Here is a 25,471-nt window from a genome sequence, read left to right as displayed (position 1 = left end):
TTTTGCTAGCACAGATTTAATGGGGTTCTTGCTCATACATTTCCAGAGTGTATTTTTAAAAAGCAGGGAACAGCCCCCTCTCTGCCTTCCTTTTGCTAGATAGAAGCATGTTGTGGAAACAGAACATTGTAGGTTGCCTAGGAAAACAACAAAAGCATGTTGGGGGGGATCTTCTGTGCAGTATTGTAGCTTCTCCTTGCTAAAGAGCTAATTAAAGGTGAGAATGAAAGTGCCATGGAAACCTGTAACTATAAATAAAACACTTGGAAAAGGTTTTCAGTATGTGCATCCTTGAAGGAAATTAAGTGGTTAAATATTGTGGGCTGGCTGAAGTAGCTTTGTCCAATAAATTCAAAGTCTGCCTCTGAGTGACAATGGAAGCTTTAAGAGGCTGGATTAGATTCGTCTGATCCTTCAGGCTTTGTTGACGCTGGGAAGCCATTTTGGGATTCTGCAGTGTGGAACAGAAAGAATGCGCTGTCAACTCTCAAACTTGTTTTGAGTTATTGGGCAGGAGATCGCCCCATCCTGGAACACAATGCTGAATTAAAGTATTCTTCCTTCCTTCTCTGTGGGATGAATGATGCTGCATTTTGAAAAGATCCAGGTTTGAAGGTGTACCTCTGCTACTGTTTTCTGATCAGTTGTGTAGGTCTGATAGATCTGGAGCGTAACTTGGCAACTTGAGTTTGTTTTTAGCTGTGCCAAAGCACCAAGTTGCTTGCTTGTTCTGCTTTAGTGAGCCTTGGTTTGCAATTTGTTTCTTAGTAATTTGGGATCTGAATGTGTTATTGTACAGAACAAGTTGAGTTGGATTTTTCAATCATTGCTGTTTTTCAGGGTTACTAGCTTGTAAAGTGAAAACACTCATGTTATCTGAAGCATGTAGGAAATGCTCAGTATTTTTATAAATTCCATGTTCTGTTAACTGCAATTTAGCTATGTATGTTCCTCTTAAGTTCAGAATAATTCTTTAAAAATATTTACAGTGTTGTAATATGTGCTCCCCTTTGACAGCCACAGTCTAAGTAATATTACAGTCAAAGCTTGTGCCAAGTGCAATATATTATAGATGATCAGCTTTGTATGTCAGAATACCTGTGTTTTTTAAACATGTGATTGATACAGCTTTCTGAAACTGTATTTTGCCCTAAATCTTGTATTTACTTTTGCGTGAAGCTCTTTGCTTTTCAGCCTGTTCTTTTTAAATTTTAAAGTGGGGAGGTACGTGAAAGAGACTGCAAAATGTTAGATATTCCCTGTAAGATAACTCAGATTTTTGGAAATGAGCTTTCAGTGACTAAAATGGAATACTATAGTTAGATTAGCTTGTAAACTGCTGAGACAGCAGCTGCAAAGTTCTTAAAATTTGAAGGTGCAAGCTATTTGTTATTGGCTGCATTAACCATAATTTAATGTACTGGTACTGCACTGAAAAGAGAGTTCATATATCAGTTTGTTTTGAAGAGGCATTAGGAATATACATAGTTAGCATATTATAGCTCATAAGTTACCATATTGTTTTTAAAGTGTTTTAGAATAGCAGGTCTTGGTTTTTAAACCAGCACTATTGATGTTTTGTTTATTGTTTGATCAGTAATAATATCCTTTTAATTCTAAAATGAAGGCCCATTTTATTGACAATTATTGCCTTATGTATTATTGCTGCTAGTGTATTCTTATAAGATATATGTTCCAGTAGTTCTAAAAGATGCCTGTTTTCTGTGAACATCTAATATCCTACTCCTTCAATCCCTTTTCCTTATCAAAAGTGAAACTAAGTGGAATGTATTCATATTCTTTATCACAACCTGTGAATTGAGCAGCAAAAGGAAACTGATGTCCATGGTTCTGAATTTGTTAAAAAGAATAATAGCAGTTTTGAAATGTAGCACGTGAGTTGTATCAACAACTTACAGTACTTAGAACATCAGGTTCAACTTTTTGTACTTCGGATTACTTCCATCCCACCATCCAGACCTGTTAGAAAAGTAAGAGTGGAGATCCCCGCCCCCCAAAAAGTCTTATTTTTGAACTTTATTCAAAAACAAAAGTGAAAGTTTGAAGCCTTTTTGCAATTTGAATAGTTTTTCTCCTGAGCCATTGACTTCTGTCAATAAGATTGTTGAGTACAGAGAGACACATTGAAATCATTGTGAGGAGCAGAACACACACACCCATTTTTAAAATGTGGCTATTTTTACTTGAGTGATGAAGCTATTGCACTATAGCCGTGTTCTCACCCATTTCATCCGCACAACAACCCTGTGACATAAGTTAAGCTAAGAGATAGTGACTGGTCCAAGGTCACCACCCAGTGAGCTTCATGGCTGAGTGGGGATTTGAACCATGGTCTCCCAGGTCAGAGGCCAACACTCTAACCATTATGCCACACTAGCTTTCATTGTTTTGTCTCCTCTCTACACATTGAGTAAATGTGGTGCTGGAGGTACGAACAGGACTACTGTCTCCTATGCAATAATGTAGGAGTAGGCCACAATTTTTTGAGATGTTTCTTGGATCATTTGCATTTATAATATTTTTCTCTGTGCGCTCTGCAGCCAGATAATTCTTGGTCACAGGACAGCAGAGCAGGCTGGACTGGCTTAATCCCTTCTCTGGTCCAAGGCAGGGACAGCAATTTTGATATCCCTTCTGTGCAGGAGGTTCCTGTGCTTATTCAGTTTTTCTACAGAGATGTGGGTTTGGAGGCCTCCTTGCTCATTTCTTCAGACATTTCAGCCTATCTTCCCTCTGACAAAGGGAGGGAAGAGTGCAGCACATCACACCTCAATCTTAAGGCTTTTATAACTTCATAGCCTTATACCCCACACCTGTTTGACCACAGGCTCAGGAAAGGGAGGACAAGATGCTGTGGCTTCCAAACCTATCACAAAACGTTTTATCCTCTTCCATAGAAGTGATGGATAGGTGCACTGTCCTCTCAGTGGATGGCCTCGTGGCTACATTAATACCCATGCCAGCAATTCCCCAGAAAAAAGCAGAATTCAAGATGAATCCCCGATAGGAAGAATGGTGCTGGCCTATGATAGATTTGATCCAGATGCTTTTTTCATAGAATCATAGAATTGTAGAGTTGGAAGGGATCCCAAGGGTCATCTAGTCCAACCCCTGGAATGCAAGAATCTCAACTAAACCATCCATGACAGATGACCATCCAACCTCTGCTTTAAAACCTCCAAGGAAGGAGAGTCCACAACCTCCTGAGGGAGACCATTACACTTCCATCAAAGCCACCACTGTCAATTATTTTGGTGTGAGCTCCCATTCTTGGACCCAGGCTCTACACTTAGAAGTTACTTTGAGTGGATCAGCTATTTTGGGCTGGGCAGCTGAAATTTATGGTGGGCTCATATATGAATTTCTTTTGGTTTCAGCAAGGACTGTATCATCTAGAACTCATTAAATAACTTTTAATCTGGGCTTCTTAATTGTCAGTATATTCCTCATGTCCAAAGGAACCCCAAAATGACACACTGCTTCTCCAAATTCCAAGAATAGGGATATTACGTATATACTCGAGTATAAGTCGACCCAAATATAAGCCGAGGCACCTAATTTCCCTACAAAAATGTGGGAAAGCTTATTGACTCAAGTATAAGCCGGTTCGCCTTTGCCACTGTGGTAGGGTAGGAACGAGCAGCCCAAAGCTGCCCTTTCGTCTGCTCCTTCCTCTTCCTCCTTTGCCGCTGTGGAGCTCACCCCGTTGCAGGGTTTCGAACCGCCATTCTTCTGATCAGCAAGCCCTAGGGCTCTGTGGTTTAACTCACAGCGCAATGTTCCCTTGTGTTATACAGAGAAGGCTGGGATCCTGTCCTGTTTAAGCAGGAGCCAGGGAAAGTGAGCACCTGTGGGGTTTTAATACTTCCTTAACTGATAGGCTTTCTGCCTTCTGGGGTCTAAAGTTTGCATTTATGTGAGCAGTTCAGGAATGGAACAAGCTGCCTGGGGAGAGTAAAGAACCACCGTTCTTGTACACTTCTTAAGGAATGGTTGACTTGAGTATAAGCTGAGGGCAGCTTTTAAAGCACAAAAAGTGTGCTGAAAAACTAGGCTTATACTCAAGTATATAGGTAAGTGGTAGATTCACTTTTCGTACAGTGGCTACTGTCTCTCTACTTTTAGGGAAGGTCCTATGCAAGACACAGTCCTTCCACATGGAAAACTGAAATACCGGTATTCTGCATGGCTGACCAATATTCCCAGACTTAATGGAATGTGAGATTCTGGGCCCTTAACCCTTCCTGATCTCACTGAGTCTTCTCTCACAGAGCCCAATCTACCGTCCTTTTGAGATCAGACCTGCTTTTATGCTTCAAAACTGAACAGCAGTGCTGTCAATACCGGGATTGTGAGGAAAACAGTTAACACCATTCTTACCTCCTGCAGATTCTCTGCTTTTCAGACTTATGAAATAACATGGAAAGCCATCCACAGATCCCAAGAGAGAAACACTCCATTCCATTTCTTCCTCTGGTCAGGACATCTTAGCCTTCTCCAACAGGCTGACCAAGAGTTCAGCAATCATTACTCTTAAGAGACAGGTGGCAATGCTTGATAACATTTTTGGGTAGCTTCTTAACAAAATGTATATACTATTAAAATCTCCAAACAGTTTACAAGAAATATAAAAATTTAAATAATAAAAACAGTTTAAAAATAATTACAGTTAACAGTATAAGGGATTAAAACAGTCAACATCTACATTTCATTCTTATCCCATCATAAAAAAATTTAAGGAGCAAGTCCATTATCTAATCTCTCTCTGTTCACAGGTGGCACACTTCCAACCATTCCTTAGTCCTGAAAACACTTACTCGCCCTCCTTCTGAACCTATTTGAGTGCTTACCTGGAAAATTGGGTTTTGGGTTATGTTTATTTCCCCCATGAATTGGGGGTCCCAAGAGCACTGTTGGTCATAGAAAATGAGTGTATTTATTTTCAAGAAGAAAGGGTTTTGCTCCACACCAACTCATCCTTCATAGCTAACATTTATTTGACTTTCCATATGAATTTGTTGGGCTTTCCATGTAAAAAAAAAAAAAAAGTTTTCCCACTAAATTTTGCCCAAATCCACTTCTCCCAAAGAGAAACTTTGGCAATAACCAAGTTCTTTGTGTTTACATATTTGTAGTTCTTCAAATGTCCTTTCTCTTGTTTATCAGTCTGAGGGTCATTCTGCTCCTCCAAGGATCAGTGCCTGCTTTTTCTAGAAACCTGACCTTTCCGCAGAAATATTAATGCTACACTAGATTGCATTTTCAGGGTATGCACTTGTGTTTTTTTGCAACAGAAGGCTGAAGACAATACTAGCTACAAGTGGGAGTTTCCAATAACCTTGCTGTTAGTTCTCGCTGTAATTGTAGCTATACAGAATAGTCTGAAGAAGGAACAAAATATATTTAGTTTTAGTTCTTGGAAAGTTGCCAAATGCCTTGTGTGGGAAAGGAATCTTAATGATTAAACAGCTCATCTCCAACTTGAGTAAAGGGGGATGTATGCAAATAATAGCTATGTGTCCAGTTCCTGTAGAACACAAGTCACAGCTCACTACGTAGCTTGTGTTTGTGCCTGTTAAAGATCTTTCCCTGGCAATCTAAGGTTTCATATGTGGGGTTTCAGGAGGGTGACGACAGCTGTTGAGCAGCCAGGTCAAAATTAGATTTGTTGATGCAATGCTGCTTGCTAAGTAACAGTGTCTCTTAGTCTGTGTTTGGGCCCAGGGGGAACTGTAGACAGCCAGGTTTCTCAAGAATTGTTTCCATTATCTAGCTGTTGGGTACACTGCTTTGCAGTTCTATATGAGTAATTACACTGGTCCAGTTCAGACAGTGAATTGCCCAGTTGCCAAGCCAGTCAGGCAACTGGGAGCATCCCATTCTTTACACACCCCTCCCTTATTATTCCCTCTTCTTTCCCCTGAAACTGTTGTTTCACATTGCATCTGAACCAGCATTGCAATAGGTACCTCTAACCTTAGACTCCCCTCAAACCTATGGGTGAAACCAGAATTATAACCTGATTTCAACTTCTTGTTATTTTGCGAATTAAACTTAATAGTAACTGTGCCAATTTGGCAATTATTAGACATTATTATTTATTTATTTATGAATAGTTTCCTATGAGGCATCTCAAAACGATTTCACATTACAGAACAAACATATATAATACAATTGGATGTATAAAATAGAGCACACATAGTTTTAGAAATTGCATGTATAAATGCAGTACACTTATGGACTGGGATAAAACTCTTTTCTGAGACTGTGTACACATTCCTGTTTACTCCGGCTCCAGTGCACTCCCGCTGCTGATATTTGAAGCTGTGTACATACGATGTTAGCTGCAATCCATATGCATCCTGTAGTTTCCTGGGAGGTACTGCTGTTTGATGCATTATCTCTCAAACCAGCTTCCATCTGATTTGTAAATGTCTGCTGCAGTTAAGCAGAGATGTGTAGATCTGAGATCTCAGTTGTGCATGTGCAGATGATAACTGCATTGAATAGGAGTTTTGTGGGTTGTGGGTGTGAGTAAATAAACCAAGTAATGCACATAGGGTGAAGACATCACTGTGCCCTCTCTGGTGGGTACAGAACAGCACTGTAAAAACATGAAGAAAGTATATCTTGATAAAGCAAATGCACTTCCCTCAGTTCATATATTGGAACACACAACCTTTTTGCTCTAAACCCAAATTTCTGCAGAAGTAGGAAAGACCATAATCAGATAAATGTGGGACTTTTTCTTCTAAGAATGATGGTCATCACACAGGATGTGAGGATTGCACAAATGTTGTTAAAATTAGCTGCAAGGTCATTAACTTGTACTTTGTCATAGACCTTTTATAAACGAGTTGCCCAACCTACGTACTCTGTGTTCTCTGTTGGTCAGGTGTTTGGGGTGTTTCTGAGCATCAACATCCTCTTGAGTTTTGAAGCAAATTACAGCTAATTAATTTTTGTCGTCAAGGCATTGCAATCTGGACACATTCATGTGCACTGCATGTATTCTGAATGTGCTTGTCTGGCAGAACCACCTTACCATTCCAGCTCCACACTACTGAGCTGTGGTTGTGTGAATGCTAATTCGGGACTGAGACCTTTTACCTTCCTGTATGTGTTTAGCCATAGCCTATCCTGTCTCCGTCGGAACAGCAAGCCCAGAGCACTTCATTTCATCTATGAGGTGCTCAATTCACAAATGGAGTGAACATTTCCTAATAAACCCCTTTGTCTTCAAGGCCAAATTATAGCTATGATGATGATGATGGATGATGATGATGATTTATTTATACCTCGCCCATCTGGCTGGGTTTCCCTAGCCACTCTATGTGAATAATGTTCTTTTTAAAAAATATAGGCAACTCCCTCTTTGCACGGGGGTTGTGTTTTGGGCCATTGCGCTTGTGTGAAATCAGAAAAACCCATTGAAAAAGCCTGCAAACACCCTGCCCCCACCCCACCCATTTAGTGATGTTTCAGTGACATCCTTATTATGTTTTCACGTTGCTTCCAGGCTTGGCACTGTGCACGTTTGTGTGACCATGCACATAACGGTAGTTGCCTGTTTAGCACATTGGTACAAGACAGATCAAAACTGTTCTGAGAACCTGACCCTACATGAGTAACTTGCCTTACTATTATATTAAAAGCAAGCACTGGATTTCATCTAGTTTTAATAACCAGAATCTTGTGTCGACTAGTGTCCTCCTTTTGTTCAAAGCAGCCTTTTGTCATTCTTAAGTCTTAGTCACTGAGTTTTAGCTGAATACTTCATACTCACTTTTTAAGTGAATGGGACTATGTTAGTCATGCTCATGAATTTCTGAGGGTCTGCTCTTGGTAGGACTAGCATTGGATACAACCCTTTGAGGGTAGCACATCACTTCTTCTGAAGGCTCACCATGGAAGAGGTGGGCCGGCTTTGGTTCTTGCATGTTCTTCCTCCGCCTAGTCCTGTACTGAGGATGATTGCTGGCACTTAGCATGACGTAAGCAGTCAGAATAGAATCCCTGGTTTTGTGTCTAGCATGCACATAAGAGCACAGATAACAGTGTTGTGCGCCTGATGTGATCTTAAAATAGGGTGAATTAGTTTATATCAGCCTTGAAGGCACCCTTTTTGCCCAGTAAGTCTAAAAATACCAGCCTTTACAGCTAATATTGCTCAATGTTTTGTGTTGTGTTCTTATGAAAGAACATTTCTTCATGCTTCTGTTACTTGAACTGCTTAGTAAATCTAGTCATTTTGCAACCTTAAATTGTGGTTTGTTTAAAATTTTAGTGTTTGCTTCAATTTCAGTCTAGTAGCCCTTTAGCTAATATTCATTCAGTTTTATACTCATCGTAAAAGACTGAAAACTCAAAAATCCTGCTTTCAGGCTGCAGCAGAATTAGAGAAGGGAAGCAGGGCTGTTCCATCCTCTACTGGTTGCTTTTGGCTCTTCATCATCATCATCATCATCTGTCACTTAGCAAGGGTCATTATAATAATTTTAATAATAATTTATTATTTATACCCTGCCCATCTGGCTGGGTTTCATCATTTCATCATTCCTCATTCCATTATTCCATCAGGCCACCTGAACTGTTTCCACACCAGCTGGTCTATATAAGAATTGCAACTTTAAGAAATTGTCCCTGAGTTAGCTTCCCCCCCTCCTCACTACCCTTTTCTTTTTCCTTCAGTCTTTTGATCTGGAAACAACTCTGAAAACATTTTCTGCTGAAGGATGGGATAAGAATGCTTTGAATAAGACTGGAATCCAAAGAGCTACCGCAGGCCCATCCAAGACCTTCACTGTGCTGTGTGGGATTTTTTTCTGCACTCCAAACCATACAAAAATACTTTACAAATGCTTAGTTTTAAAGTAACTTGCATTCAGGACTGCTTCTTGAAAAAACACATACCCAAAGGCCCTTTGGATGAGCAAAGCTAGCTGTGTGGCTCTTTAGATCACAGTCTAAACATTTCAAAGTGACTCCCTTAAAATGCCTGAGCTAAAACAAGTTCCAGGAATACAGATCTAGCACTAGAATTGTGATTGTATTTTGGATCAGCCTTTAGGGTGTGTACATAAGCGCCTTTGCTCTCTTCGAGGTGATTAGTTGAATCAATCCCAGCTAAACAGGGCTGTCTCTTTCAAAGCACAAGCCAGCCAGACTCCCTCTTTCCATTCCAGTGGCACAAATGAAATGTTAAAAGAAAAATGTGTTGTTACATGAAAAACATCACTTTTTGTTCACTTAACTGTTTTGATTGGTGCAGTTCTCATACCTAGAAAATCTTAACTAATGGGGAAAATACTATTGCAGGTATTGTAAACACTTGGCTTTTTTCAGCAAAGTGCAGTTTAATAGCATCTGTCAAGTAAACTATAAGCAGCACTGCAGGTATGGACAGGGTTCAGCTTTTCATTACACCATTTAAGAGAACTTTGTAAACAGAACAGAGCATGCTTAAGACTTTTGAAAAAGCTGTCCAGAAGAGGAAGTGCTTAGGGTTCATGTGACTTTTGATAAGGGATATCTAACATTAGCAGCCACATTAAAAATGCACACTACTTCTGATATCAGTGGCTTTTTTCCTCCTCTGCCAAAGCATTATTTGCAGTATTCTAAAGTACCGGCTGAACCAAGCAAGAGCTCTTTTTTCTGTCTTTTAAACTGTTATATAGCACTGTGTTTTCAACTTTTTGCAGTATGATTTGAAACAGTGACCATGGATTTTTCACGTCTTCACACGTATACCCCTCCCCAATGTGTGCCAGAGAACACTGGCTATACTTATGCACTCAGGTGAGAATCTTTTTCCTTATAGAGAAGCTGCCTTCTATAGAACCTGGTTTCTCTGCATGTTGTGGGTTTCGTGGCAAGATTTAAATCAAGGAAAGAAACTTGGCATTTGATCATAAATATCACTGACTTTCCTGTTTATAGATGCATGTAGCAGTTTGGTTTTAGGTTTTTACAGTGGATTCTAATCCAGCACCACTGGTGACTAAGACAGTGACTCAGGATTTGGCAGTAGCTGTAAATAAAGTATTTGGGAACCACACCCAAATACCATTGTTTTAGCTTGCAAATGCAGGGTGGGGGGGTATTACATGGCAGGGTGTGTGTGTGTGTGTGTGTGTGTGTATATAACTTAATATAGTTCCATACTGCAATGAGGAGTCCTTATCAGTTTTGCAGAGTAAGTACAAAGGTATAAATTTACTATTACTTGTAATTGTTCTTTTATTGCTAAGTTTTGCAGTAAACTTTTAATGTTACATGTTACTGATCCAGCATGTATTAATATGGGCAGGAGTAACTGTTAGGAAGTTAGGTTGCCTAGACCTAGATGAAAAAGGAAAATAGTAGATCAAGCTTTGAGTATTACTGAATAATGGTTGTGCCCCGAGTAAGTCATCATGAAAAATATCTGGAGCTTATAAATGGTGTATTCTGTAGCTCTTTTTCTCATACTAGCCTTGTAAATAGCTACTTGTTTGGTTGCCAGTGCCAGTTACATCCAGGCTACCAGGTAAGAAGTTTGCTTTACCTGGAAAGGGGTTGTATCCTTCCCCTTTTCCAACCTCCACTGTGCCACCAACATAGCATGTGTGAGAAGTAGATGGGGCTGGCTACTTTTGTGGACTTAGTTCCATCTCTGAAATGTACAACTGACAATGGTTTTTCTTGCACTGTTAATGTTTGAGCAATTTTCTTGTTTGTAGGACACCATTTATGCTGTTACTAGAGTAATAAGACCTGAAAACAATCTGCATTTGTGAGCAGCCCTCACAAATATGCTATTAAACAAATAGGTGTGTTTGCCAAGTGAAAACAAATTGGGGCTAGTGGCAGCTGTCTGTAGCACCTGGTACTTCATTTGAATAGGTGCCTGTAGTCCATCACTTGCAGAAGTAGAATAAAAACAACTGTATAATAACAAGTGTCAATAGTAGCTTGTGGGGAATGTTTAAATAGACTATTGCCATCACTCCTTTGAAAAGCAAAATTGTGAGCTGCCAGGTACTAAATGAAGTTACAGCAGGAACAAGGAATCTGTTTTCAGCCCAAGAGCCACATTTCATTTTGGGCAACCTTCTGAGGGCCACATGCCTGTGATGGGTGAGGCCAGAGGCAAAAGGGGGAGGGAAGAATGAATATAAATGTTACTGGTTCAAGAAAATAGATATAAAAGGAAGAGAATTCCTGGATACCAAGATTCAAATTTGGGGCAAGTACTCTGGTGAGAGAACACCTTACTCTGGTGAGAAAACACCAGCGGATATAAATTCACAAAATATGAGGCAAATAAAGTGTGAAAATGTAGGATGTAAAACCTTTAAAATATACTATTCTGGGTGAGTTCCAAAACTGTCCCATTTAAAAATTCCTTCCAAAGTATTCCAGCATAGAACACACATTTGGTAAGTTAAAATGGTTTACTTACAAACTCACCAAAGGTCTCAGGAACCTGCCCTGAAATCTATAGGTAAAGGTAAAGGAACCCCTGACCATTAGGTCCAGTCGTGTCCGACTCTGGGGTTGCGGTGCTCATCTCGCTTTACTGGCTGAGGGAGCCGGCGTACAGCTTCCGGGTCATGTGGCCAGCATGACAAAGCTGCTTCTGGTGAACCAGAGCAGCACACGGAAACGCCGTTTACCTTCCCGCCAGAGCGGTACCTATTTATCTTCTTGCACTTTTGACGTGCTTTCGAACTGCTAGGTGGGCAGGAGCCTGAGATCTATGGGTAATAATAAATAATGTGTTCTTCCATACGTCAGTTAGAAAGTTGCAGAGGCTGTCAGTTATCATAGAACATGCTTTTAATGCATCTTAAGCAACTCTGGTCCAGCTTATCTGAGGCTCAATACGTTTTGGGCTGCTGTGCATGGCCTAGTTCTCTCTCAGACAGCAAACCTGTGCCTGGGCTGTCCCACTTCAGACAGTGGGTGGGGGTAGGGACTTGACACACATGATTGAATGTGGCACTCCACACTCAATCCATGCAGACCCTTGATTATTTCTAGACAAGCTGGAGATAATTCTCTTTTGTGGTGGTTAATCTTAAAATGATTAGCAAATAATTTAGAGACTGCCCATGTGCTGGAATGTTCCCTTCCATGCCAGTGGAAGGGAAGACTATTGTGCAGTTTTTTCCTATGTGTGAAACTGCAGAATTAACAGAGAAATATGTTTATATATGCAATTAAAAGACTAGAATATAAATCTTGGATCCTGGGAAGCTGCTTTATACCAAGCTAGGTTGACCAATGGTCTGACTCAGTAATACACATTGATTGGCAGCAGCTCTCTAGGGTTTCAGACAAGGGTCTTTCTCAGCACTACCTGGACATACATATTAGGATTGAAACATTTTGTTTTACAAAGCACATGTTCTGCTGCTGAGGTACCCCATTCTTCCCCATAAATGATTGAACCCAATCTTTTGTTATGATTGCAGTCTCCTGGCATTCCTAATTTTAAAACTGAAGCTGTGCACGTTTTTTGTCTGAGTTTTATTGGCGTAACTCAGAAGATAAGCCATTTTTGGCTTGCAACAGTTTCAGTTTAATAACTTTTAGCAATGAGATTCTCAAGCCAGAATTCTGTTTTTCCCTCCTCTGTCACTAACCACACAACGCTCAAGGCTGCTTTCTCTTAAGCGTTAGCTTCACTTCACTGACATTTGGTTTTAATGTGGCATTACATTTTTTCTCCATCAAAAGGGAGTCTCTTCAGACCATTGTTTTGCTTTTAAAAATGTAATCCTAGATTTGTTTTCCCTAAAATAAGTTACATTTTCATGGGTGCATTTAACATATTTGTTTTTGCTACAACAGACTAACATGGCTCCCTGGATATAAGGACAGACCACTTGTTACTGCAGGCACGGTCTGGCCCTTGAAAAATGTACCACCATTTAAAAATTATTATTATTTTTAGTTCACAGCATTGCTTGATTGTAATAATAAAACCTCTAAGTGGTTACAAAAAAGCATTAGAATTAACAAATGAAAACAGGTATTTAAAAATAATCAAAATATAATTAAACAAAAAGCGGGTGCTGAGTACTGCAAAGATGCCTGTCTGATATCATAGGTATCTAAAGTTACCACACTAAAAGATCAGATTCTTACAAGTGTGGAACAAGTATTGTGTGGCACCTGTAACAGTGGCAGTTCTGTAGATCGGAGTGAATGGATACTTAAGGGGTAGGCATCCACAATTAACTGGTCCCAAGCTGTTATGGACTTGATATACTAACAGTCATACCTTGAACTCGGTCATTTAACAAATTGGGTGCCTGTGCAGATATCTGAGCAGAGGCGTTATATGCTGATGAGGTCTCACTCCTGTCAGCAACTGTGCTGCAGCATTCTGCACTAATTGCAGTTTCCAGAGCAAGTACAGTAGAGGCCCCACCTAGTGTGCATTGCAGTCATAGGGAGAGTCACTATGTCAGTCACCCCCACTCTTTCATAATGATGACTTCAATGTATCCTGCTACTTGATAGTGGTAGTAGTGGTGCTGGGCAGGGAAACACATGGGATGATGTTTTATGTGCAAAGTGAAGCTGTGTGCTGCAGGAAGAAAGTAGCGTAGGGAGGACCAATAGGTGATCCTTTGTGGAGAGCACCTGTCTCGTCTACTCCAAACTTAGTTTCTCGCCATGTTTGCCAAGCTACTACGCCTTTAGGCTTCAAGATAGGACATATTTGAAAGCAAGTGAAACTACCCAACTGAGCCCTCTGACAAATTCAAACTACTGTATAACAGTGATGATAAAAACACAAAACCTTTTTGGAACCAGAGAGCCACATTTCTTCTGGGCAGCATTCCAGGCAGTGCATACCAGGGTGGGCAGCGCCAGAAACAAAAGTGGCAGAACAAGAGATGTGACCCTTTGTGTAGGAGGTTACAGTCCACCCATGCAAAAAACTAGAGGTTTATATGAACATACATACCTCTGTTCTCCCAGGCAAGCAAGAAGCACCATCACAGTTTCAAGGATACATTCCAGCAAAGCAAAAGCACTCAATGAAGTTATGGTCCGTGGGAGAAGTTACAACCCTGGGGAAAGTCACGAGGGCCAAATAGAGTGGCCTGAGATTCCCCACCTTTACTCTAGGCTTCAGAACCTAACTTTCCTGAAGCACTGGAATATTTATTCATTCATTAAAAAATTTAAAACCTGATAAATTAGTTAATGTGATAAAAAGATACACACCCACTCCATAGCAATAAGTAAATAATTGTACATTATTTTGTTAATGTCCAATCCTCTAGAACAGCAAATGATTAAAATGGATTATTTTATTGCAACAGCTCACATCCTGAATGTCTTCATAAGCAAGTGGGCCTCAACATTTCCCCCTTGAAATTACGAAAGTAGGTAGTTTTCAAGCCTTAAAAGGATGGTGTTCCTTTCCGATGTTCTGATCTCTCTGCATGTTGGGAAGTAGCGTTGAACCCGATGATCTTCAATAAAATGGTGGGTTTGCACAAGGAGAAATGGGGACTCTCTCAGATGAGCAAGGCTCAAAGAGATTCAAAGATTTAAGTGCCTTGATTTTTACTTGGAAGCATTAACAGCAATCAGTATGGATTGCTCAACAGCAGTTAATTATACTCCTGTCTCCTCATCTCTGTTGAGAAGCTGCCTGCTGCCTTCAGCAGATATACCAAAATATTTTTCTGTCTTTCCTTATAGTTCAAGCTACTCATCAACAGCTCTAGATTTTGAGACTGAACACAAACTGGACCCTGTGTTGACTCCCCAAGAATGTCAAGGCGCAGCTTACGTTTGTCTGCTGCAACATATAACACACCTGAGGATACACACAATGAAGGCATCTTTGTTGGTGGCAGCGGCTCCTATGGCGGGGAAAAGGCAACTAAGTAAGCATTTCTTTTAATAGATACTTCATGTAAGTTACCTTCTTACTGCATCCATTCTATTAATTTTAAGAGGTTCAACTGCATGCTGTGATTTTTGTTTTGTATTCTATATTGCATTGGGAATCATGATAGTCACTAGTTTTTTCTTCAAAGGTTTGCATGAAATTTTGACTCTCCTTTGGGTTTTCAGTGGGTAAAAGAGAAGTACTGCTCCTCCCTAAGTTAGGCATCTCCTCCTGGAAAACAAAGGTGATGCTTCAGTTTTGCAAATACCTCTGTTGTACTGTAGAATTCTTTAAAAGAATATTTGTTTTAAAAAATGGTAAGGTAAAGGTACCCCTGACCATTAGGTCCAATCACGGACGACTCTCGGGTTGCGGCGCTCATCTCACTTTATTGGCTGAGGGAGCCGGCGTACAACTTCTGGGTCATGTGGCCAGCATGACAGAGCCACTTCTGGCTAACCAAAGCAGCACACGGAAACGCCATTTACTTTCCCAACGGATCTGTACCTATTTATCTACTTGCACTTTGACGTGCTTTCGAACTGCTAGGTTGGCAGGAGCAGGGACCGAGCAACGGGAGCTCATTCCGTCGCGGGGATTCGAACTGTTGACCTTCTGATCGGCAAGCCCTAGGCTCTGTGGTTTAACCCACAGCGCCACCCGTTTTTTGTTTTAATGGTACTAGTTACTATTGTAGCCTCCAGTTGAGTAGGTTTTCTTCCCTAACTTTTTAGCACATGCTTTTGTGACTCTTGAGTCCAAGAAAGTAGCAGCAGCAAATGGAGAGTGTGGTTTGTACGAGAGAAACTTAAAGTACTGGTTAGTTGAGGATGGAGCTTCTTCTATTACTTTTAATAGTTGCATAATCTTAAGAGTGGGGCAGCTTTCTCACATCTTTAACAAGCTGCTCTTGCCAAACTTCCCGCCTCTGTGCAAGATCCTCCTTTGTACCTGGTCCTTCTGTGCAGCATTAATGTAAGCTCAAGTGTTCTGTGTCCCCAGCCTAAAATAAAAGAGGCAAGTAAAAAATACAAGAGGACAGCTGTATATGTAGTCCACATGGCTGCATTATTTTCAGACCTGTCAACCACAGGAGATGCTTCTCGGGTGACCAGTGATCTGGTTACATTTCTGGACTGTTCAAATGGATCGATTAACTCTGTAACTGGAATTCTAGTAATTCATTTTGTCTTGTTTTGCATGTGGAGGAGGAGGAGGAGATTTGGATTTGATATCCCGCCTTTATCACTCCCTAAGGAATCTCAAAGCGGCTAACAATCTCCTTTCCTTCCTCCCCCACAACAAACACTCTGTGAGGTAAGTGAGGCTGAGAGACTTCAGAGAAGTGTGACTAGCCCACGGTCACCCAGCAGCTGCATGTGGATGAGCAGGGACGCGAACCTGGTTCACCAGATTACAAGTCCACCGCTCTTAACCACTACAGCACACTGGCTCACTCAGTGTGGTTAACATTGTTTTTGGGGGGTGGGGGGAGTTTCTCATTAGAGGTTCTCATCAGAGAAAGCTATGCAGTATCATTCAGTTTATTCTAATCTTGTTCCTTTTTCAGTCATTAGCTGGAATATCTTTTGTGTACCCCTCCCTTACTATCGACCATGATTTAAATCATTTATTCTATCAGTGATTCTGGTTGGTCACAAATATGATCATACTAGATGGAAGGAGGTAATATTCACAAGAAAAACATTTTAGGATTATGGATAATCTTGGCTTCTTAGGAAAACTCAAAAGCTGCAAATGGCATGTAATAAAGTTCCTTCTGACCTCAGTGGGACTTAAGTAAGAACCATTTCACATGTACACATTGCCTGCACAGCCACCCTATCCCCTGTAGAAAAGGTATGAACTGTTCATTGGGTTAATCCCAAAGAAATTGTTTGTGAGTTGCACTCTTTAAACCCTGTTACTGCATCTTTATTTTAAAGTAGTCCCTTCTGAGTTGCTTCCAGGTAGGACAACATAAGTCCTTCAAGAAACCCCACTATTAATCTGCATTCCAAAGGATACTTATTTAATCACCAAAGTTCATAGACCTTGTTTCTTGGAAATACCATTACAGTAACAGAAGATTCAGAATGTATATGTGCATATTGTTTTGTTTACGATGTGACCATTTCTAGTGCTAAAAATAAAATAAAATTGGCATAGTCCAGGGGTCAGCAAACTTTTTCAGCAGGGGGCCGGTCCACTGTCCCTCAGACCTTGTGGGGGGCCAGACTATATTTTGAAAAAAATATATGAACGAATTCCTATGCCCCACAAATAACCCAGAGATACATTTTAAATAAAAGCACATATTCTTCTCATGTAAAAACACCAGGCAGGCCCCACAAATAACCCAGAGATGCATTTTAAATAAAAGGACACATTCTACTCATGTAAAAATACGCTGATTCCTGGACCATCCACGGGCCGGATTGAGAAGGCGATTGGGCTGTGGGGACCCCTGGCATAGTCAGTCAAAAAGTTAAAAGTACAATTGATTTAAAATGGGAGAAATGCAGACTTTTACTTATTACATGCATTAAAAGTGGGACTTTAAAGGGTTAACTTTGCCTAGATTATACTCCTTTATTTAGATGCTACAGCTATTTAATTTTAATTGGACTTGTTTCCAAGTTTAGGATCAGTGGTTTAAAAAAGGACTTCTGCATATATTTTTGGCGCAGTCTATAGAACAGGGCTGGCTTGAACAGAGATCCACAAATTTGGAGCAGCTTTGGTATACAACCATTATGTATAGTTGTGACCCTTCTCTCCTCCCACAAGTCCTTTGGGAAAAAAGAATGTGATGTTAGACCAGGTACTAGAGTTGTCCAGAAGCAGAAGCAGGGTTTGTCACTGCTTGTGATTATTGTGCAAAGTCAGAGACTGGCCTCCTCCTCTCATGAGTCATCTAGAACTCTGGGAGGGGCTGGCTTGATATTTTCACAATGCATATACTTTCAAAGATGCTTGGAAGCAGAATGAAAGCGTTTTTCTGTGTATGCCACAAAATTTGTGACAAGATGGATTCTTTCCTCATGGGCACCTTAGGTTAGCAGTTCTCAGGAAGAGATTTATTGTTACCATAAACTACCCTGGAAGTTCAGTTTTCACACATTGACACAGTTCAGACACCTTGTGAATCCATGATTGTGGTGTCCTAGTTTCTCTGTCATTTCGACTAAGCTAGGAATTCTTAATAGAAAGAAAACAAAAAACCAGCAAGCAACTCTGAAATAAACTGTACTTTGCCTCATTGTGTAGATTACAATCTGTGTTTCCACATTGTATAGACCCTGTGGTTAGCATAGACCGTAGAGTGGTGTATTTGAATTAAGCCACTATCTGCTCTATGATGGTTTTAATGTTGGAGTAATGTTTCCCAACAACAAATTTATTATTTATACCCCAACCATCTGGCTGGGTTGCCCCAGCCATTCTGGGTAGTTTCCAACGCATATAAAAACATAATAAAACGTCAAACATTAAAAACCTACCGATACAGAGCTGCCTTCAGATGTCTTCCTAGTTTAAGAGGAAAGGAAAACTCCTTTTTTGTTGCTATAGCCAAAGTAACACTGACATGGCTTCAGAAGACCTGCTGGATTATTATGCCCCTTTTCTTTTGCCTTGTGTTACAGATTCTTAATATGCCTGTACTGTTGGTGAATGCTTTGACATTTCTTTTTCTTTAAGGTTTGTAAAGCAGCGTCAAAGTGTGGTGAAACAGTCTGGCTCTGTAAGACATACCCCAAGAAAAAGTGTGCCCAGCTCTTCCAGTTTTAGCCACAGTAGTTCAGTACCACGCAAGTGATGGATCTTTAATGTCAACCATATTGGATGAGTCTTCAATACAGGAGCAGACAGCTGTTGACCATTTTTGGGGTAGGTAATAATGTACTACAATACACATACTGTATATTTAGAATGTATACTGTTAAACAGGGATGCGGGTGGCGCTGTGGGTTAGACCACAGAGCCTAGGGCTTGCTGATCAGAAGATCGGTGGTTTGAATCCCCGTGATGGGGTGATCTCCCGTTGCTCAGTCCCAGCAGATGCCAACCTAGCAGTTCAAAAGCACGTCAAAAGTGCAAGTAGGTACCGCTCCGGCAGGAAGGTAAGCGGCGTTTCCATGCACTGCTCTGGTTCGCCAGAAGCGGCTTAGTCATGCTGATCACATGACCCGGAAGCTGTATGCCTGCTCCCTTGGCCAATAGAGCGAGATGAGCGCCGCAATCCCAGAGTCATCCGTGACTGGACCTAATGGTCAGGGGTCCCTTTACCTTTATACTGTTGTCTATGGTGTCAGTTCTAGTTCAAAGGGCAAGCTGCATTATACTCAATAAGGCTGAGTAAGAAAGAAATGGTTATACATCTAGGCCATTACTAAGTTCTGTTAGGTGGCACAACTAGGATCCTTGATGCCCAAGGAGGATTTGGATTTTGTCCTTTAAATAGCAGCAACTGTACTACATTTCAAAACTTTATATATTTACAGTATAAAGGAAGAATTCCAGAAGCAGTTTTGTGATTAAAACAGAGGGAGAGGCCATAGCTCAACAATACACAAGCTTTGTTGTTTGCAAAAAGTCGAGGTTCAGTCCCTGGCACCTCCAGGCAAGGCTGCAAAAGATTGGTCAAAAATCCTGGAGGCCTACTATAAATCAGTGTAGAGACAATACTGAGCTAGATGGCCCACTTCAACTTAATATGGCAGTTTCCTATGTTGATCTATGGCTCTAAATCCTGCTGACCAAATGCAAGTGAATTTGTACTTAAAGGATCTCTCTGGGTCCAACTTAGTATTTTGAGAATGAGCTTTCACAGAGTGTGGAACATAAAGGCTTACTATCACCTTCAGAGTTGTGAATATACAACAAAACCCACTCTTCAATTCTTTCAGCAGAAATACATGATGGCTGAAGATTCTGAGAGTGATTAAACAAGGAATTGTGGATTCTGTATTGAAAAGTACACTTGGTCCTGTAAAGTGTGTGTGTTTCAAATATAAACCCTGTCATTGACTTCCTCTGTGAAAAGTTGCACTCAAGTGGCACTCCTTTTGATGGGAGGGTGGAGGAGGCAATGCCTGCTAATCTATACTTATTCCTGCAGTCCCCCAGTGCCAATGCCCCAGTTACGATTTGAATTTTGGACATACATGAAACCAGTTTAGTTACTGATATGATTTCATTCAAGATGACTTTGTCATTCTTACAGTGTTGGATTTGCTTCCATCTGTAAATTGTTCAGGGATTTTGTAAATTAAAAAAAAAAACATTTGAGATGGAAGTATTTTTATAGCAGTACATTTCAAAATACATAGAATATGCATTGCAGTCCAGCTGCTTTCTACTTGAAATAGCAAGGTAAACAGAGGGTCTGAATGTAAAACACTAGGAGAATTGTGAAAGATTCACTAATGTCTTTTTTAATGGCCAGGTGCCTGAGAAACTAGAGAAAAGGGAAACAGAGGGCCAGATGACTCTTTTAAAGCAGCTTATATCCTGTTTCCTCTCAAGGAGGCATGCTGTGTGGGGATTGCTAGAATTGTAGAGCAAGCGCATTAATTTCCAAGTGGAGTAAGGTGCTGCTTTGTCACTGTAAATTGACTTCAAGGACGGATTTGAGACAAAGCCTTAGTCCACCTTGAGAAATTATCTTTTATTTGGAAAGTCTGTATATAAGAGCATATGTGGGGCTGCTGTACCTGGGGAGACAGATGAGGAACATAATGTGTATAAAGCTTTCCGCCCTCCTTCCTAATAATCCTTTCTGACTTGAGGTCTGACCTTGTTCAGGCCAATTTTCCACTTACTCTGGTGTAAGGAGTGCAGGACTGGGCGCCAAATGAGCAGCGCTACTGTCAGAGAAGATCTTGATCCTGTGTGAGCAGAGAAAGGTGCTGTCGTAGTTGTAGGCCATATGCTACTTAACTAGTCTAGTTGTAGGCCTCAGCTTACCTCAGGTTGAAGAAACCTGTGTTAACTACTAGTAGCGCATTTTTAAGTGTTAATATTGGCATTAACCGCCTTGTTTTACTATTCTGTGATGAGCTACAGCTAGAGCAAGTGGTAACTAAGCAACAGAAACATTGTGTGCTTCCAATTATCTAGCTTCCCCAGTAGCAACATGGGTAATAAAAGACAGTTTTTTGTTGCTTTACATTTCCCCCTGGAAATGTAACCCTGTTTGGTAGATAACATAAATGGCTGTTCTTAATAAATAAAAAAAGATATTCCCTTGTACATAGTAAAATTTCCACTATGCTTCTTGTTTATTGTTCTAGAATTAGCAGGAGAATTTCTTTTGGTATAGCAGTTAACTTTGACTTAGAAATAGTGCACCTCCTTGAATTTAAACAAAGCATCCCTTTACTTTTCAGTCTTGATGATGATGGTGATCTCAAAGGTAACCAGGGAGTGTTTTTCATTATAATTTTCTCTCTCCCAATTCACTGGATTTGATTGTTAGATATTTATCGCCATTCAACAGGTGGAGACACTACAGTGATTCAGGGCAATGGTGACTTAGCAACAGCTGAGAACCAGACAACGCTGAGCAATGGGTATACCTGCAGTGACTGCAGCATGCTTTCTGAGCGGAAGGAGGTCCTCACAGCATTCTCGGCTGCTCGCATGCCATCCTCAAGAATTTACTCCAGGGATCGAAGCCAAAAACAAAGTCTAGTAAGTAATGTTGGTGTTCATTCTGTGGTTTGCCACTGTTGAGAAATGGTGCATGATGAAATCTTACTGTGTGAAAATGTGTTGCGTTACATTGGTTAGGAGTCAAGTTCTAAAGGTTGGGGAATTTTAATAGAACGTTCCCATGGCAATCTATCTGCGACTACTTCTGGCACAAAGGAAGTTCTTGTGTGCTGCTGATCCTTTATCGAAGATCATGACATTCTTTCTAATCGAAAACAGAGAAACCCAAGCAGTTTCTAGCATAGAAACACCAGCATGGTAGGAATTGGTTGCTTCATCTGAACTTGGTAGGCTCTCTTGATGACAGGTTTATCCAACCCTCATGGGTATGGTAATCTCACATTGCATATCTTCATTGGAGGAAGGCATCTGATCACATTTTGTTCAGAAAAACTCCATAGAACTGATGTTCTTTCCATAAGCTGTGCAATAGACATCCAAAGTAGGAGGCAGAGTTACTAGAGTGTGGTTACATTCTTAATGAGGAAGAATTAAAAGGGGGAAACTTTGGTTTCTCACTTTCAAATGCACAATCTCCTGAACTACTTTCCCCAGAGCAACTGTATCTAACACATCATTCTTACTTCTGTCTTATTTTCCAGAATGATCCATCATCTCATTGGGGTTTCTTTACTTAGTGGCAGCCTCTATGAAACTATAGGATTACATCTCTCAGTAGTATTGATTGTCTTTGCTTCTGAGGAGTTCTGCATTCTGCTTGTCTGAATGTATCCCATGGAAATTAGTGTTGAGAGCGGCTCATTCTTTCTGTGCCATTATTTGAATGCTGGAAGAAGACGCATTTGGCGCTAACCAGTTTTGCTCATCTGCCAACTTAAGCGTTTGGCTAGTAAATTTGCAAAGCAAGGAATGCAGGAAACATTGTGCTACCTATTTTTCTGAAGTTGTTAGTTACATAGACTGGTACCTTAATAGTGTTTTTTGGTAACTTGGTTGTTGTTTTTTTAACCCCACTTATTCTCCATGTGCTTGAATGAATGAAAGATAAAAATGACTGTTGCCATGGGTGACTTCTCATATTTTGGCAAGTAAGAAATAACCATACTGCACCTCTGTGGGTTACCTTGTATTTTCACTGTGTCAGTCAATAGAGAAATGGAAGCAACTAACATGCTACTGATGCTCTTTAATAGGGGGCCTCCCTTTCTACACAAATCAGATTCTGCGAGCAGCCAAGTATACCACAACATCTTTTTCATCACTCATAGTGCAGTTATTTCAAATGATCTTGCTGAAGCTGGGCTAATGACGTAAGGTATTTCGTTTTTTAGCTTATCATTTTCTTTTCCATCCATGCCAACACTTAAAAAACAAATTCTGAACCCCTCTGCTGCCTTAGTGTGCGTATGCTTCTTCATGTCTTTCACTCTGCAGCTTTATTATGTCCTCTTGGTGACCTGACTCGCTTATTTCTTGCTTCAATTGCCTGCCTTATATATATATTCTCTTAGAAGCATCGGTATGCAGGCACAAGGCACTGGTGCAGGTTCTCCTTTTTTCCTTCCTTTCTGAAAAGGCATGAATAGTGGGTTTGAATGAAAGCTTAACCTTGATTATGAAAGTAGATTATTTAAATTGCATTACATTATAGATGAAATCACACTGTCCCAGTCTTTTAAGCGCTGGGGTTTTTCTCTTTCTTTAGTGTTTATATACAGTGTATTTAACAATAAACATGCTTGCTTTGGTCAGGTGTATGGCATATTCCACCATAGAAGTGTAACTCCTTGCTGTCATTGGCCAACTACTGCTTCTCATTTGCATTTTTAAGATGGTCCCGTTAAACATTTTAACATGAATGCCCAGAAATGTAAGTGTGGATGTGACAAGTGTGTTTTCATCTACATATATTATACCAGTCTGTGCCCAAGGGAGCTGAGATGGTCTGCAGCTTCTGTAGCAAACCCACACTTCCATGCATAATACTGTGCTTGCATATTGGCCCTGGATACAAGAACCATGCATCTAATGCCCAAGAGCGCTTTGGAATTATGTTCTCAAGCACCATGGCAAACCTGTTTTTTGGTACTGTGTGACATTACATTCTGATCTGCAAATTCCACCATATGGGGCTGAACCCTTGGTGACCTCTTTGGATCCCGGTGTCGTCTTGTAATGGCCTTTCTCATCAAGATGTACTTGGTTTCTCTTTCCACGATTTGTTTCCTGCAGGAAATCAAAGCATATTAAAGTATTTTAAAATATTTTTTCTGGTGTCCCTTGGTCTCCAGAAGTGAAAAGAGGGTGTGTTTACAATGTCAGAAACAGCAGGCCAGGTCTTCTTTAGAAGGCTTCTAAGCAGGACAAATATTAGCAAGCAACAATCACCCAGGAATATAAATAGACTTAAAAATTCCCCCCAGCAGAATTCATGAGCACCCCCCCCCCCCCAGCAAAAACTAAGATGGAGCATAGCTCATCCTAGCTAGTTCAACTTAAACATCCTTCTGGGTTGAGTTTCTTAGGACCTCAACTAGCTTTTAACAAAGAGAATAATTTACTTGCTGTCAGCTATGTGCAAACTGGGGGTACTGTATATATGGGTACAATCCAAAGAACAGCTGGCCTTAAAAATAGGCACACCCTGAGGGTCTTTATGTTGTATTTCTTCACCACACTACTCCAAAGATACATGTGCTGTCCCCTTTTTCTCCTTCTGGGTATGGGGTGGTGAGCTGCTTTGTAAGTAAGGTGACTTTCCACTGGAAATATGCTGTGCAAAGAAATCAAAGATTGCAGTGGACACATTGTGCCTGCCGTTGGACTTTCCTGGGTTGTATTTTCTGTTTTTGTAGCGTGTGAAAATCTTTGTTCTTCTTAATTATTTGTTTTTCTTGTGCTGCAGCTCACTCTAGCTACTGTGGAAGCATGAATGTAAAAGAATTTCTCAGGGAAGATGGCCACCTGGGTATGAATGGAGAATCAATGTGTAGTATGGATTGACAGATTATTAAAAAGTGTTACCGTATTTATTTATTGTTGCATTTAAATCCCACCTTTCCTGTAAGGAGATGAAGGTGGCATACATGGTGGCATTCCCATTTTGTCATAACAACCCTGTTATAATTCTGACTTTTGCAGGGATATTCCGTAATTTTGTGGAAGCTGGAAAAGCAATGTATCTTGGCCATGATTCATCCTGCACTTGCAGGAAGTTCCAGTTGTTTGCTCCGTTACCTCTCTAAGTGTTTTATTGTCAATTGCTTTTTAACAGTTGTCTTTATAGATGCAACTGTCTATGGAATTTAATTTTATTTGTCACTAAAGTTTGGGTGGTGAATCTGCAGCATGAATGTGTCAAGTGATACAGACCACAAGGTTTGTGGCATGCCTGCCTGTCCCCCACTGCATTGCTGCCTGCTCCCATTTCTATAGACAAAAGGCAAAAACACACCAAGATTCCGGGTGAGAAATCTGGGGGGAAATAAATTTCTGTGACATATCTGGCACACCACTGTCTTCTTGAATGTGTTATATTAATTGATTGTTACCACAACCAACAGGTGATGACTGTAAGGGGAAGAAACACCTTGAAACACACACAACAGCCCACATGCAATCCTCAAGGTCTAAAAGCGTAGCAAGGACCATTTGGCACATCTTTCTTACACAGGTTGACTTGCACCATTTTGTTTTCGTATTTGATTTCTTTTGCTCTCATCATCACAATCTCTTCATTGTTAATTGCTCTCGCTGTTGTTGTTTTTAAGAGCTTTCTTGCAAAGTAGATTAGAGTGACTTGCTTGTGTCAGCCAACACCTCTTGCTATGAGTTTAGGTTGACCCCTGTCATGAAGGAAGCTTGGAG

General features: G+C 40.5%; 1 protein-coding gene across 1 annotated transcript in view; it reads left to right on the top strand.

Annotated features, from left to right (window-relative positions):
- The first annotated feature begins 426 nt into the window (after nt 1–426).
- SUN1 (Sad1 and UNC84 domain containing 1) overlaps nt 427–25,471 on the top strand; it is a 45,162-nt gene continuing 20,117 nt past the window's right edge. Inside the window, 9 exon segments of the mRNA XM_033167280.1 lie at nt 427–615; nt 9,726–9,822; nt 14,734–14,789; nt 14,792–14,921; nt 18,629–18,727; nt 18,729–18,817; nt 21,318–21,344; nt 21,429–21,617; nt 24,510–24,593. Coding sequence (XP_033023171.1) covers nt 9,746–9,822; nt 14,734–14,789; nt 14,792–14,921; nt 18,629–18,727; nt 18,729–18,817; nt 21,318–21,344; nt 21,429–21,617; nt 24,510–24,593 — 751 coding nt within the window. The 5' untranslated portion in view covers nt 427–615; nt 9,726–9,745.

Source organism: Lacerta agilis, chromosome 13 (assembly GCF_009819535.1).
Source record: "Lacerta agilis isolate rLacAgi1 chromosome 13, rLacAgi1.pri, whole genome shotgun sequence".
NCBI classification, from domain to species: Eukaryota; Metazoa; Chordata; class Lepidosauria; order Squamata; family Lacertidae; genus Lacerta; species Lacerta agilis.
Note: the sequence above shows the minus strand (reverse complement) of the source record. Positions and strands in the feature narration are given on the sequence as shown.